Source organism: Aspergillus sydowii (assembly GCF_001890705.1).
Source record: "Aspergillus sydowii CBS 593.65 unplaced genomic scaffold ASPSYscaffold_7, whole genome shotgun sequence".
NCBI lineage: Eukaryota > Fungi > Ascomycota > Eurotiomycetes > Eurotiales > Aspergillaceae > Aspergillus > Aspergillus sydowii.
Window position 1 is genome coordinate 55,985 of NW_024467865.1, and position 15,162 is coordinate 71,146.

The window sequence follows — 15,162 nt, forward strand, 5'->3', positions numbered from 1 at the left end:
TAATAGCGGTCGCAGTTGCACTCGACACAGCCTCCTGGGCGGCAAACTCAAGCGCTTAAATCACTCTACGGCCTATTAATAGGAGGAGAATGATGTTCGTTGCTGTCGCTGACGCACTTTGATTGTTTCTCTTCTCCATTCTAAACCTCTCTGTATTTCCATCATCTTCGTCTTCATTCAACCATCACTTCGTGTTATTATACCCCGCCTGACGCTCACGCAATGGCAGCAATAATTGATTTTGCCTCCTTGATTGACGACGAGTCGGCGCAAAGCGAGAAGGACTTCCTGGCAATCTTTGAGCATGCGCTGAACTCAAATACCGATCCAACGACGGCGACTGCCAGGATCATCGACGACCTGCGAGAGTACTTCATGGCGAATGAATCGGCACTGGCCGCAGATGGAAATCTCTGGATTCTTTGGATGAACATCATCGCCGTGGTCATGATGGTCCCCATCGACCATCCCGCGCATCGCGTCTTCATTGATGTTGTGGAAGGTTTACGACGTCGGGGCGGCCCAGTCACTGAATTCGACAATGTAAATAGTTGTTCTCCAAACAACCAAATGAAGCTAACTGATTCACAGCTCCGTGGAGGTAGGCTCATGTGGGAAGACCTGCCGAATCTCAGAATGTACGTGTTCGACAAGTGTGGGGGTAAGTACGATCAGGCACCTCGTTCTCCAGCTGTTACAATCTGACTCCTCAAGACCCTTCCGAGGACGAGTACGAACAAGAAGAGATTCTGGCGTGGAAGCGGTTCAACTCGTTTGTTTGCCAGCTACTGACTCCGGAATTCATGCAATGGACCATCATACCCTACTGGATGATCCCTCCCGGTCTGGAGACGCCGCCAGAAGAGGTGATCGAGTTTGAAATAAAGCTATGGGTTGCGACCGAGTGGCTGATCAAGGGTGCGCCGTTTATGTACAGGCAAATGACGTCTACCAGGCCCTTGCATGACGAGGAGAAGAGGACTACCCGCCCCGGTCCATTATGCAAGGAACTCCCTAACATGAGCCTTGAGCGATGGGCGTTTTGGCGCTCGAGGCTGTCCGAACTCGCCAAAATGAAAACTTTCACCAAAATTTCAGCGACAGGCAGCTCAGAGCAGGCTCCCTTTAGCGGTGAATCCTACTCCCGAATGGCGCAGGCCATCGCTGCGCTGGACGCAGCTGAGAAGGCCAGCAAGGTTGACGACAAAGATGCTGCAGATACAGAGACAGCGCAGGCAGATGTTTCCGGGGAGTAGATTAATGGCTTTCTTGTATCTATAGGCGGCAATACTGTTGAAGGTATCATGCTCACTTCAATGTTTATTATCGTTTTTCTCATAGCAGGCCGTCTTTGAAACCGGATGCTAGTGTATATGACATAGTAAACAGCCATTATGGCCAGTTATAGTAGCAGACACTACACAGTAATGCAGCTGCATCGCCGACCAGAATTATTTCCTACAGTATGTGGAATCGCTGGAGAATGCGTGCACATTTCAATCAGGTCGACAACGTCGCCCTTTTCAAGCCTCGGTGGTAGTACCTCCTCGATATCGTGGTTCCTCTGCGACTGCAAACGCGTGCCTGCAGAATACAATATAGGCTGAAGTGTGAGGACAAGTAGCTTGCGGTCCCGATAATTGGCCTCTTCCACGGATTGTATGAGGAATCTGCTCTCTGGGGAAGTGGTATACTCTATTTTCTTCGGATCGTTCGACAAGGGCGTCACATAGGAAGCAGTTTCCCAGACCCGAGATTCGTATGAAGGATTCAATACGAGAACAATCCCGTTCGAATAGTGCATTGCATCCTGCAAGTTATCAGTGAAGCTCCAGGTCACTTTGGTTGTAATGCTTTTCCCTTGGACGAGATATGTATAGAGTGCGGTTTCCAATGAATCTTTCAACGGCTGCTGGATAGGACCATTATTCGCAGGACATTCCGCGAACTCTATCCCAAAACTATCCATATCCAAATGATCCATATCAATTTGGCCACTAAACAGCTGCGGCGTGGATAGTATCGAAGTCCGTGGTAGCGACCGCATGGCAGCAGCCAGAAGCCTGTTCTCTACCTCAACAGCTTTTTTAACTTTCTGGCGTACATTAAGAAGCTGCAACTGCACTTCCAACTGAGACCATGCGGGCTTCATCAGCAGTGACGCCATGAAATCCGCGTTCTGGGAGGTATAAGACCCCCAGTTACTCGTCCAAATTGCCCTGGCGAGGCCTGGATAGTCGATCGGAGTGGTGCCTTCCAGCACAAGACCGCTGTATCGAAACATATCCCAGAATACCATGCGTGCAAATGATGGGGTTGTCCAATCATAGATCACCATGGCGAGCTGGAAACTGTGTGGAGTAAAGGGAAATAAGCGTTCCCCCAGGACTCTGATTTCATCGTGACTCTTTCCAGGGTACTCTTTACTTTCTGCATAGGGTATGATGTTTGAAGCGATCATGGAATCAAGGTAGGCGACGTCAGCTGCTGAAATTTGTGGCAGCGGTTTGAGTGTTCCATTCACGGAGTTCGAGTGCTCCCCGACATTGCTTTCAACATGCAGCGTAAATGTGGAATCGGCACTGATCCCAAGGCAAAGAGAAACAGGCGCTTCTTCTTGTCCATCGGTGACATTGTGATATAATCTCTCCCCATTCGCATCGACACCTGCAAGACTTAGTTACGGCCCGAAACATAGGAGAGACAACACTTACCATAGGGAGAGCCTTGCACTTCCATAGAGTTCAAATCCGCATCGATGAGAACATACTCCGCTTCAGCCCTCACATTCAACTGTGTGATATCGAGAAATCCGAGTTGGTCGACGATTATTCTGGTCGACTCGCCGGATCCCCCTCGAACTTCGTCTATGGGCCTTCCATCGCTACACCAAAGTGTAAAATGGCTGTTAATACTGGTGATAGCCCACATCTTGTCACATAATTAGGAGCTAGGACGAGCTGCAGCTATGTTTTGTAGTCGGTTGATGGTTAGAAGGGTGATCGAAGCATATTGGCTTCATGAGGCTTGTGCTCTGTTCAGCTGAGCTGGGGCACATGGTTACACCTCATGCAGTTCATGCAGCCCATGCAGTCCATGCATGGCTGCTGACAATAACTTGTCCTCAGCTGGAGCCACGCAAAAGCACGAACGCCGCCACCAGGTCTGTGAACGTCTGCCAGGCCAATAAAGAAGCTTGTGCGGTGATACTTTAGTGGGTCATATCCTTAACGCAGTAACAATCACCAACAAGCGGATGCTGTCGATCGGGTCTTCAGGTTGAGCTGCACACCAATTTCGTCACAGAAACGAGTTACTGAAGAACAGCTCATGTGCAAAAAAAATAATGGAACTGGAGCGACAACATAAAGTACACGATATACTCCCATATTCAAACTGCACTGTCATATCCTAGCACAAACCTCATTCTCAGGTTATTCAGTCCCTGCACCTTTAGACTCTCTCTTCCAAATTTGCAAACTCGCTCGATATCGTGGCGGCAGTCGAAATACATTCCACGTAGCTCCCTGGAACGTCCAGCTGCGAGGTACGCGATGGTATACGCCGCCAGCTCTGGGACCTGTTGGAAAAGGGCCTTAATTTCTCCTGTTCCGCATGTGTTGTCATGCATGTTCCAAAGTCAGGGAAGGGACTATGATATATATCTTGGAAAATCTACACTTACTTCTGATCATGCCTCCCCATAGTCCTCCAGGGTGGAGGCAGTAGGTATGCAGACTCTGTCCCAGCCCCAGAAAATTAAATTCCTCCTGAAGACTCGCGGTCGCATGGGCAACAGGAACCTTGCTTGCGCCATAACTAATACTCTTGGGCATATCAACTCCTGCGGCGCGCGAAGCCATGTTGATGATACACCCTGACTTCCGCTCTGCCATACGCGGTAGGGTGTGCACAGCATCGTGCCCTTGAAGTTAACCTCCGTGACCTTCCAAAAGCTCTCAAAACTTTCGTTGACTGCATATTCTGTATGTGCTGTTCCGGAATTATTAACCAGTACATCCACCGACCAGAAGGTACTTTCGATCGCTTTGAATGTACTCTTGACAGCCACCGTGTCCGTTACATCACATTAAAACGTCTGTACCTACACAAACCCAGCGGTTTCGGAAGCAGCTTTGGTTATTTTTTGGGCTTTGATGCTCATATCGGGCCACATGGTTCGTGGTAAGTTGGAAACGTTCGACGCGGCGACGAGCCGGGGATCATGTTGTAGGGCACCCTGGCTGTCCTGGACACTGCCAATTCATAGATGGCCACAGGCTGTCCTACCGAGGGATACTACATCTTTTAATGCGGTGAAATCTACAAGAAGCCTGATCTCGCACATCCGATATCGTCTCTCGTTATTCCTTGCAGGATGTGAGGGTCCGACAATAATGTGAATCCAGTGAACCAATATATAACTGAATAGCCTAGCACTTCTGTCGGCATATAATGCAATAGAAAGACGGCCTAATACCACTAGTAGATTTTATGGTTAAATGGTATTTCAATAGGTTATAAGCCCGGGTCTATCATCTAAAAAAACCCTGAGAGGTAAGACAGATTATATATTTAAACCCTGCCTATACTGTTGAAATTACAGCCGTAAAACTCAGGATTAGTAAACCACTTACTATCTCTATCAAGATTGGTCAACCCATGGGTCATAGTATCCACTATCTTAGATCATAGAATCTATCTTTAGAAAAGGCGATTAAGCCGACTTTCTAGGGGATGTATTGGCGTATAGGTATTTCGATAACTTTTGCAGATGTATAGACATGCTTGTGGAACCCCGAGCGCTCGAAAATGGCGGAGACACAACTGATGAATATGATTTATATTCGGACTACCTAGTATTTACCTATCTTTCCATCACCACGTCGAGCACATTGGAAGGATTGGAAGTCTGCTCTTCCTGCACTTATGGGATGATAATCCAGGCTATGTCAAACAATCAACTATCAGTATCTTCGTCAGGCTGATTCCTATGGAAGGGGCGGGATCATTTTCAGGTCCACAAAGTCCTGCAAAACATGGAATATAGAGTCGGTCGAGTCAACAAAGCCAAAGAAGCCCAGCTTCTTAGCTTTGGCCGTGCTGTCGGACCGAGTTAGTTGTATATTGGAAGCCTGCAACGGAGCCTGACTTACCTGAAGTGAATTGGATAAGGGGAGCTCAAGGCAGTATCTGTGAATCCGAAAATGCGGTCAATATCACCTAGAGTCGTATCGGTAAGCCCGTTCTTCGTAGCGATATCTTTCCAGGCTGCTTGAATCTCAGGCTTCTTTGCCCATTCGGTCAGTGTGAATCGCGTCCGCACTTTCCCTGGGGGTCCATATCCACGAGGTGGAGGGTTATATTGCATTTCCGTCTCGTTGTATTGCGATGGGTCATCCACTGGACCCTTCCATTCCATGTCAAACCGCTTCGCCAGCTTCGGCCAGAACTTCTCCCAGGTGAAGGCGCAGTCGTCGGAGGCGTTGAAACTCTCATTCTTTGCCTGCTCCGCCAGGACTGTCCATTCTGCCAAATAACCATTCATCATTGCGGACGACATGGTCTGATTTGCTTCCCATGCGACTAGGTCCGATGGATATTCCAACGGCCTCCCAAGAGACTTTTGAACGACGGCGTAGATTGCCAGGGGAAGACACAGGTTCATGGCAGCATCAGGAACAGCTCCAGGAATCCAAGACGGACGGATAACACTCCACCCAATATTATGGTGCTGAGCAAACTTGACAAGGTAGTCTTCCTGCGGATAGTAGAAATTGGGCTCGATCAGAACGCGAGGGTCTGATTCCTCCTGTGGGACTGTCGAGGGCCCTAGGTGGACGCCGTAATACTTGGCCCCGAGTTGAAGAAGAACCCTCTTGGGGACTGTTTGTGCCAATGCGAACATCTCGAGGAAATTTCTTAATAGCAATGCTAAAGGCAAGAAAAGGAAGTGTTAGATAAATCGCGACCGGGCCTTGTATGTCGAACTCACTATTGATTCTCACCAATTCGTCCACAGCACTCCAGATAGGCGCCCCTTCCTTAGGCTTCGGCTGGATATAGGCAAAGAAGAATGCATAATCGGGCTTTATTCCTCGTTTTAAACACTCCGCTGCTAAGGGTTCTGGCGATTGCAAGAGGTCCAGCGAAACGTGTTCAACATGGGCCGGCCACTCGCCATTAGGTGGTCTTCGGGACACAGCGTAGATTTTCTTCCATCTTTTCGGCGACTCGCAAAGAACGCGCATCTACGGAGCAGTACTCATCAGTCGTCTAGGCCAGTCTTGTGTGGTGGTTGTCCTACCATGTGGTGACCGGAAATCCCGTTGGCGCCCGCCACCACAGCCGTATACCCTTCATAGGTGTCCGGAAAGGTGGGCAGGCCCAGATAAATACCCTTAGATTGAATTTGAGACACCTGCGACATTTTGCTTCTTTGATCCGGTTGCTGGAGAGTACGGATGGCGGCTTTGGGTTATATATCATCTCCGCACAAGTATCCATCCCCGCACGCCTCCACGTCATTATTAACCTCGGGCAAATGAAATCATAAGCTGGTTCCGATACTTTCGAGGATAATAGCTGCTGAATACCCTTTAACTACCTACGCGTGTAGTCTGGTTTTGCCGTGTCAGTAGGAACGGTCGGCGAAATATTAGGGCGAGTTGTGAGGGCGAAGGGGAGGACCGACAGGGAGCAAATGGGGCAGGGCTTGGTAAAATTTAGTACTCGGATACTGGCGGCATACGGTATCTGGCCCTATGATATTGTTCCAGACAATGACATCGCCTTCTGACACCAATTCCGACGTATGCCCTGTGGAAAACATCGCGTGACCGGTTTATTAAACATCAAAATATCAATGCCAAACGCCAACGACAAGGTGTCACATGAACCAAATAAACACTGAGCTGTCAGGAGAGATTAAATAGGGGCTTTTCAGGCTTCGCAAGGTGTTCACAAACCGGCAGGATGGCAAAACATGGACAACGTATACAACAAAAAAGTATGTCAACAACCAAGACCAGATCTCGAAAAGGCACCGACATTAGCTACGAAACACTAAAGATGTGTATCTCCCAGGTAGGTATCCCGAGTGCGAGACCGGGCTGGACGTCCGGGCGAGGCCGACTAACCTGGGGATACCTACCAAGGGAACAGGCAACGGAAAACCAGATATCAACAGGCAACAGGGTTTGTCTCAGCTTTAAACTGTGCTTCCAATGATATTCAGTAGATCGCACGTCTCTCTACAAGGGGGAGGGTGAGATGCCAAGGGAATAGCCCGGCAACAGCCACTCATAGCACCCACCCCCTAGTCAACAACAAGCCTTGTCTTCATATACGCAATACACAAAGCTTAACCCGGGTAGAGCTCCACCGCCCCTTTTGCATCATCGGCAGGATCTACTCCTCGCAATATCTATAACGTAAAATACCCCAGCGAGGTCTTTATGGTGTTGTCACTGTTGTGGGATGGTAAGCTCGTCAGCGCGTAGATCAAGCTCTCACATGGAAGTACCGAAAATGGATAATACTCTCTCCCCGTGGCACTGAAACGCCCGGCGGAAAAGGGAACAACCGACAAACCATTAGTGGAGCTGGTCAAATCTCAAAATGAAGGGTTACCTTGAGAGTGCTCCGTACTCTCGATGGGGCTGTGGCGGTTCCTGGAGCAGCTGTTAGGCAGCACTGCGTACTGACAGGACCGAGTCGTGGCGCAGTCAAAGGGACACCGTATACGGCTATACGCTATACGTTAGGCTACAACATGTGAAATGTTTCAGGGAGAGGGCTCCGAACGATCCACTCAGCGCAAACAGCAGTGATGATCTTCTGCTAGCCCCGATACAGATTGACGGCAAAATATCGGCCGAGTTGCAGGGGTGCAGTGGCTCCAATTGCACATCAGTTTCATTCCACGTTTGCAGATGTGATCCGGAGACTCGACCAGCCCATTGTCATCAGTTTACATGTCCCCGGGGTCTTCCGGGGGGTTGCAGGGATAGAGAGTCTGGCCTTTGACAAATGGGCTTGGGAGTGGACCTTGAGACCCTCCGGCTAAACCCTGGGCCAGGAAACTAGATCAATAGAGCGCAATTAGGCGCTTAGCTTGTGCAGAGCTTGTAGATCGGCGTTGTTGCCAAGAGGATGCCGCATCATCCATCACAGGGGCTTGTTTCTGTCGCAAGCTGCCGGTATGAAGATGTCTGGTTTGCCGTGGTTATTGCTGCCACCCAGCAGAGCAAGTCAGTGTTCACCCAACAGGCATTTCTCACCGCGTCAGTCCTGGCCAGATCGAATGCAAACTCTTCAGCTCCTGTCGATCATAGAAGCCGTGGAATGATTTGCTGGGGCGATCTTATCAAGTGGATAGAATACCCACCGGCAGCCTTACGCCCAGTGAGGCAGGACGACGTCAGGGCCAAGACTTATTAAGAATTTTCACAACACAGAGGAGGATCCAGTGGGCCCGGCTGAGGCAGGAACGCGTACACTTAGGCTGAAGATCATATGGGTCTGGCTAAGGCTGGTCGGGACTCGGTACACTGGGCGTTTGGGGTTCAGATTCGATGGTACCGAGTGTGGACTCCCTGCTCGCTCTGGAAGCGATTGACACGGGGGTTCTTCGACGCTTCTACTCTGACACTGACAGTTGCATGACACTGAAACTAGCAGGCCTGTCAGTAGCCACAATCACAGAGCAGCTGAAAAATAACTTTCCTCATCACGACTCCGCAGTGGGCGCAAAAATATCTGGCTGCGCCCGAGTGGGCGAACACTCGAACACTGCGCCACCTCTCTGCGATGTATCCAACATCATTGGCATCCTATACCTCATGAGCAAGTTTTCAGGGGTGGAGCACGAGGTGATCGCCATTTGTCATTCTGAAGCGCAGCAGGCGTGTCTAGAATATATGAAATCAAGCATGCGCAACCATTCGAAAGCGCATGTGGCGGACCAAGGGCCCTGCCAAGCGCGACAACCAGGATAATAGACGAGATCCTCGCCGGATGTAGAAACCCAATGATATAATATCCATGCTTCGGGGTCTACGGCCTGGCGGTGGGCCGTATCCGTAGTTCTGGCGCAGTTGGTACGATGGTGTACGTACCAAGATATGACGGGCCGGGCTGCATAAGGCTGTGAACATAGGCTGAAGTTTTAAGTGAACTCATGGCCGGTCCGTTATCGGTGCATCTTCCAGCCTACAGTATTGCAGAATGTGGTGGGGTGGTTCTCGAAGAGTTTCCTAATGCGGCGATGGCAAATGCGAGCCCAGTCGGCATATCTGAGAGATACTCCACTTATGCAGTCCCCAGGGCAGATACGCATAACAGCCCTTGACCTATGAGGGCGACTTGGCGGAGATCACTCGGACCTTGGGCGCTTCATCAGATAAAAGCTCGTCGAAATGATCGTCTCCCCCAACCGAAGATGCGCCGGCTTTCATGAGTGCCGACGGCTTCCCGGGCCCAAGTCTCAGGCTCGGCTCCTGCAAAGTGCACCGAGTGGACACTGAGTGAGTAAACCAGCGCCCTCCTGGCCCTCCTGGCCCGATTGATGGGTGGATTGGTGTCGTTTCCTTCGTCGATATATGGATAATGGATATGCCACGCGCTGTTGCCGAAGAAAGTGCAGTATACGAGTAGACGTCAACAAAGCACGCAATATCATTTTTGTAACAGATTCCTCACTGCAAGCGGAACCCCTGTCTACAAGGTCCTGACAGTCGACTGTGACTGAAAATAAGGCTGTGGAGACCCATATGTCGTATGTCGAATTTTTGAGACATCGCACCCTGCCCTAAACTCTTCACAGCTATTGCTCCATTGGGCCACTAGGCATGCAGGATTTGTAGCACCATACTGGCTGATCGAGCAGATGAGCTGAGATTGCTCTGGCCCTTTCATTCTATCTTGTCCTAACCGGTCATGGTTGCGAGTACAGGCAGTGGGTCAACGAAATCGAGACCGGGGGTCTCTGTTATGATCGACGTGTTTCGCACTCCATCAGAAACGGGAAGTAGACAACGTGGGTATGCTGGCGCGTGGGTCGGGATGCTCAGGGCACAAAATTCAGGCAGACAGTCAATAGCGCGGTGTCTATAAATGGCGTAGAGCATTCCGGAATGCTGAGATGAGATCCAGCAGAGCCACCAAAGGAATTCTCCGAACGATGTCACAGGGCATGTTGCAGCAGCTGAGCACTCTTCCAGCTGGCCCAGGCTCCCTGGAGCAGCTGGAATGCCTCCTTCGTGACCAGGACCTGCAAGAGCCATGGCTGGCCATGGACGTCTTGCGGTGCTACCAGAGCATCTGGCTCGGTCTTCCTGAAGCCGTCCGAGATGGCCTGGACACAAGCATGAACCAACTGCTCGAACGAATCCAACGTCTTATGAAACAAAAGTCTTTTCCCTTTCCTGACCTCCTCCCCAGCGACCCCGTCCTCCCTGCCCTCATCGACCCGCAAGCGAGTCAACAGATATCATATGCAAAACTACGAAGCTTCATCCAAGAGTTCGACCTGGGGCTGCCATGTCCAGCACAAGGAAGGCCAAGGGTTGCTGTCATGCTTCCCAATGGCCCGACTCTTGCGCTTGCGGTCCTGGCCATCGCCAACCGATATACCATGATCCCGATGGCAAGGACAGCGGCCCCAGACCAGCTGCGGGCGGACGTTGAAGCTGTCGACGCGGACGCTATCCTGATGCTGGAGTCTGATATGTCCAAGGTTGATCTCGGTCAGCTTCCTGTCTTCGTCGTCCACCCCCAGCCGGACTTGACCTTCACGGTGGCCTCGACCTATCCAATTGCCCGTGCCACACAGCCAACACCGAGTAACGGCCCTGACGATGTCGCAGTACTGCTGTTCACTAGCGGTACCAGTGGCAAGAAGAAGCTCGTCCCTATCACAGCTTACAATCTCTTCGCCGGTGCGGTTCTTACAATGGACAGTGTTGCCCTCACCGAGTCCTCACGATGTCTTAACATGATGCCCCTTCACCATATGTAAGTCCCTTTTTGGCCTATGCGCATGTCCTACCGTAGAAGGTTACTGACTGGTCTAGTGGTGGAATGGTCCGCAGTCTCTACGCCCCAATGCTAGCAGGTGGCGCAACCATCTGCTGTGCCTCCTTCGATCCGAGTCTCTTCTGGGACGTTGTCGAGAAATGGAGCCCGACGTGGTACTACGCGACACCCACAATGCACCAGATGATCCTCGCCGAGTCCGAGCATCGTCCTGACGCGCTGCGACAGAGCCTTATCAAATTCATCATCAACGCAGGTGGAGGTCTTCCCGCCACCCTGGCCGTCCAGCTGCGTGAAGTATTCCAATGCGTGGTTATGCCCAGTTATGGAATGACAGAGTGCGCTCCCATCGCGTCGCCACCAACAGACTATAAGCTTGACCGTGAGGGCACGTCCGGTCGCCCATGTGGTCCTGACGTAGCTATCCTTGGTGATGGTAATCCTGGGAAGCCTGTTCCTACTGGAACAACCGGACGGATCTGCGTGCGTGGGTTCCCAGTCTTTCCTGGATACTTGACAGACGATGGCATCAACACGGACGCCTTTGACCCGGCTGGCTGGTTCGACACGGGAGATCTGGGGCATCTTGACAAGGATGGATACCTGTTCATCACCGGTCGTGGAAAGGAAGTCATCAACCGCGGTGGTGAGATTATATCCCCGATTGAAGTCGAGAATGGCATCCTCTCTGCTGCGCGAGACCCGACATCCATCCTCTATGGCCGTGTCTCCGAGGCACTCGCATTTTCCACTCCGCATAGTGTTCTCCAGGAGGTCGTCGGAGCAGTCATAGTTACTCCGCCAGGCATGTCTCGGCCTGATCTCAGGCAACTGCATGAGGCACTGGGAGATCGATTGCTTCAGCCCAAGTGGCCGGTCCTGCTGGTCTACATGGACGACGGCGTCCCAAAGTCAAACAACAAGCTGCAGCGCATTCGGCTCAGCCAGAGACTGGGACTGGAGCCTTTGACTGACTCTGTCCCTGCTGCGGAGAGACACCTCGAAGCGAAATGTCCTCCGCAAGGCACTGGCCTCAACGTGTCTATCCCGCATACAATGTGCCGCATCGACGGCGACCAAGCCGAGCCGCATATCGAGGAGGTCTTGGGAATTTCCGATATCGCGATGCGACACAACCCCATTGATGGATTCCCGCAAGCCGTCGTTTTCAGTCTCTCTGAGAAGCAGCCCACGGTCGCTGCGCTTGCACAAGCGCTCCGGCCGCGAGTGCACGGATACCTGATCCCCAGCAGCATCAAGACACTTGACAGCCCACTCCCCAGAGACGCCGCGGGGTATGTCGACGAGAAGGCCCTTGACGACGCAATTCGCAGCATGAATGCATCGGACGCCGACTCCTCGTCCGCCGAGTACCGCGTCCGACAGCTCTTCGCGCAAGCCCTAAACCAAGACGTCGCCGAAGTGACCGGATCAACAGACTTCTTCGCTGCAGGCGGCGACAGTCTCAGTGCAGGCCGCCTGATTTCGGCGCTGAGACGTGAATTCGAGATTCGCTTGTCGGGCGATGTTCTCTTCCTGAACAGCACCGTTGCCGATATGACAGCCATTGTGGAAGACGCCTGCGCGAAGAAGAGCCCAGAGCAAGAAATCAGCGAGAAGGATCTGCCAGGCTGCGAAAAGACCTGCAGCTCCACGAATCCAATCGTGCTTCTCATCCAGCTCATCCCCATGATTATATTCTTCCCCATGCGCGCGGGTCTGCAGTGGACCATCTTCGTCTTCCTAATGGGCGAGACGGCGCGTCTGTTCCCCCCTGATAGCGTGCTCATCGGCCGTCTGCTGCACATCGTCCTGATTGGACTGGCTTCGCGGTTGGCTATTAATGCGGTTGCGCCGGTCCTTGCAATTCTCTTCAAATGGCTTCTGATCGGTCGCTACCGCGCTGGACTGTATCCCATGTGGGGGGTTTATCACACGCGGTGGTGGTTGACGCAGAAGGCCATTCGTGTTGCTGGCAAGGTAAGTTCATTTCCTTTTCTAACCGAGTATACAACTAACCTTTGCAGGGCGTGTTCAACTACTTCGAATGGACCCGACGTCTGTACTTCCGTCTACTAGGAGTCCACATCGGCCGCAACGTGCGCATCCACGAGCACGCCTCCCTGGGCGAGTACGATCTAATCCGGCTCGAAGACAACGTCGTCGTCGAGAACTGCATCATCCGCCCGTTCGCAGTTGAGAGAAACACCTCGATGCTCCTGCAGCCAATTGTGATCGGCAACGGCTCTGCAATTGGCCTTCGCTCGGTCGTTGCTCCTGGCGCAACACTCCCCCCAAACACGTATCTAGGCCCCAACTCGTCCAGCTGGGAGACTGACGGCACTGAGGAGGCTAACAAGGATCTGAATTCTACCTCCATCCCCGGCCCTCATTGGATCTGGTCTCTACTTCTGGTTGAACCGCTCGGTCTGCTCGCTGGGTTCGCGTACAGACTGCCGTGGCTCGCTGGACTGGTGCCCATTGTGCTGCACTACCCCCTGCACAGTCAGGACATGCTGCGTGTTATTGTCTTCTGGTTCACAACACCAACTCGAATCATGTACCACATTCTCGCGCGGATCTACTACGCAGTGGTCGGACCGCTCGTGTGGTTCGTTGCGGTTCTGATTATCAAGGCGCTTCTGGATCTCACCTGCGGACGCGCAAAGACAGGCCCTGCCAACAAGATGTCGATGCGCCAGAAGGTGCGTCAGGCTGCCTTGTCCAAGGTCATTCCCAATGGCAGCCTCAGCCCCCTGACCCGGCTTATCGGAAAGCACTACGAGCTGGTCTCGGTGGCCATCCGCATGCTGGGTGGTCGTGTTGGCAAGCGCATCTACTGGCCGAGTGTCGGACCCGGTATCCAGGACTTCGATCTCGTCGAGGTAGGCAACGACGTGGTCTTTGGATCCCGATCGTACCTGGTCACCAGCGACGGCAGTGGCAGGGAGCGAGTCGTCATCGCCGACGGAGCCATGCTGGGAGATCGCGCGGTTGTTCTTCCTGGCGTGACAATTGGCGAGATGGCGATGGTCGGATCAGGCTCGCTGCTGCGTCGCAATGGCTTCTTCCCTCCTGATACCGTCTGGACAGGCAGCAAGAACGGAAACGCCATCCAGTTCCCGACCATCACGCACCAAAACGAGAAGCACGACAAGCTGTCCGGGGGCTGGTCATCGTCGTCGACGCTATCCCCAGGCGAGGGTTCCTCGTTGCCGCGGGACACGACCAGACCGTTTGGACGGGCGTTTTACCAGGGCATGGCCGACTTCTTCGTCATTGGGATCCCCGGAATCGTGGGCTACTCTACATTCCTGACCATTATTTCAACAGTCTGGCGTCTGGTCGGAGTCCTCGCTGGTCTTCTCGTCCTCGGCCACACCCTGCGACAAGACTACCGCGCCTTCGACCGCGAATGGTGGCAGCCCTTCTCCGTCTACGGACTGTTCACTGCGGTCGTCAGCGGCGTCAGCTTCGTGCAGACGATCATCGGCGTCGCAGTCGTGATCGGGACAAAATGGCTCGTCATGGGCCGGCGCACCGAGGGCGCATACCACTGGGACCGCAGCAGCTACAACCAGCGCTGGCAGTTCTTCCTGGCCGTGGAGTCCTTGATCAAGGACAGCTACCGCGGCATTGGAGTCCTTCCCATGCTTAGTGGGACCGCATATCTCTCATTTTACTACCGGCTGATGGGCGCGACCATTGGCAAGGACTGCGCTCTCCTGGCTAATGGAGACCCGAACATTCTCCTCACAGAGCCGGATATGGTGACGCTCGGCGACAGGGTCGCTGTAGACGATGCAAGTGTGGTGTGCCACCTGAACACCCGTGGAGAATTCGAGCTGCACCCGCTGGTGGTTGGAGATAGAAGTATTCTGCGCACAGGGTCCAGGCTGATGTCTGGCTCGTCGATGGGCAATGATGCCTGCTTGCTGGAGCACACACTGGTCTTGTCTGGAGACCATGTTGATGATAAAAGCACGATGCAGGGCTGGCCTGCTGAGCCGTTTTCTGGGAAGAGGATACAATAATGACTTAATTTTCGATAGATAAAACTTTGATAGACAGACTTGATAGATACACATAGACTTGTTGCTTCTTTTGATCGGTTTCTTTATTTCT

At 52.4% G+C, this 15,162-nt stretch overlaps 4 protein-coding genes across 4 annotated transcripts; 2 read left to right on the forward strand and 2 right to left on the reverse strand.

Moving 5' to 3' along the window:
• Positions 1–68: 68 nt before the first annotated feature.
• Positions 69–1,479, forward strand: ASPSYDRAFT_46432 (DUF3632 domain-containing protein). The gene is made up of 3 exons (XM_040847227.1): positions 69–543; positions 592–661; positions 715–1,479. The coding sequence occupies exons 1-3, from the start codon at positions 223–225 to the stop codon at positions 1,254–1,256; spliced, it is 933 nt and encodes a 310-aa protein (XP_040701096.1). The 5' UTR covers positions 69–222; the 3' UTR covers positions 1,257–1,479.
• On the reverse strand, positions 1,418–2,931 carry ASPSYDRAFT_90586 (uncharacterized protein; the record flags this gene model as incomplete). The annotated part of the gene is made up of 2 exons (XM_040852356.1): positions 1,418–2,667; positions 2,715–2,931. The coding sequence occupies 2 exons, from the start codon at positions 2,929–2,931 to the stop codon at positions 1,418–1,420; spliced, it is 1,467 nt and encodes a 488-aa protein (XP_040701097.1).
• A 1,766-nt stretch (positions 2,932–4,697) lies between these two features.
• On the reverse strand, positions 4,698–6,559 carry ASPSYDRAFT_1049617 (SDR family oxidoreductase). The gene is made up of 4 exons (XM_040839818.1): positions 6,308–6,559; positions 5,996–6,251; positions 5,157–5,934; positions 4,698–5,103 (listed from the first exon to the last, which is right to left on the reverse strand). The coding sequence occupies exons 1-4, from the start codon at positions 6,428–6,430 to the stop codon at positions 4,992–4,994; spliced, it is 1,269 nt and encodes a 422-aa protein (XP_040701098.1). The 5' UTR covers positions 6,431–6,559; the 3' UTR covers positions 4,698–4,991.
• A 3,735-nt stretch (positions 6,560–10,294) lies between these two features.
• ASPSYDRAFT_58862 (uncharacterized protein) lies at positions 10,295–15,071 on the forward strand (the record flags this gene model as incomplete). Its single annotated transcript, XM_040849598.1, has 3 exons — positions 10,295–11,016; positions 11,076–13,017; positions 13,065–15,071. 3 exons carry the CDS (start codon positions 10,295–10,297, stop codon positions 15,069–15,071), a joined length of 4,671 nt encoding a protein of 1,556 aa, XP_040701099.1.
• Positions 15,072–15,162: the final 91 nt, after the last annotated feature.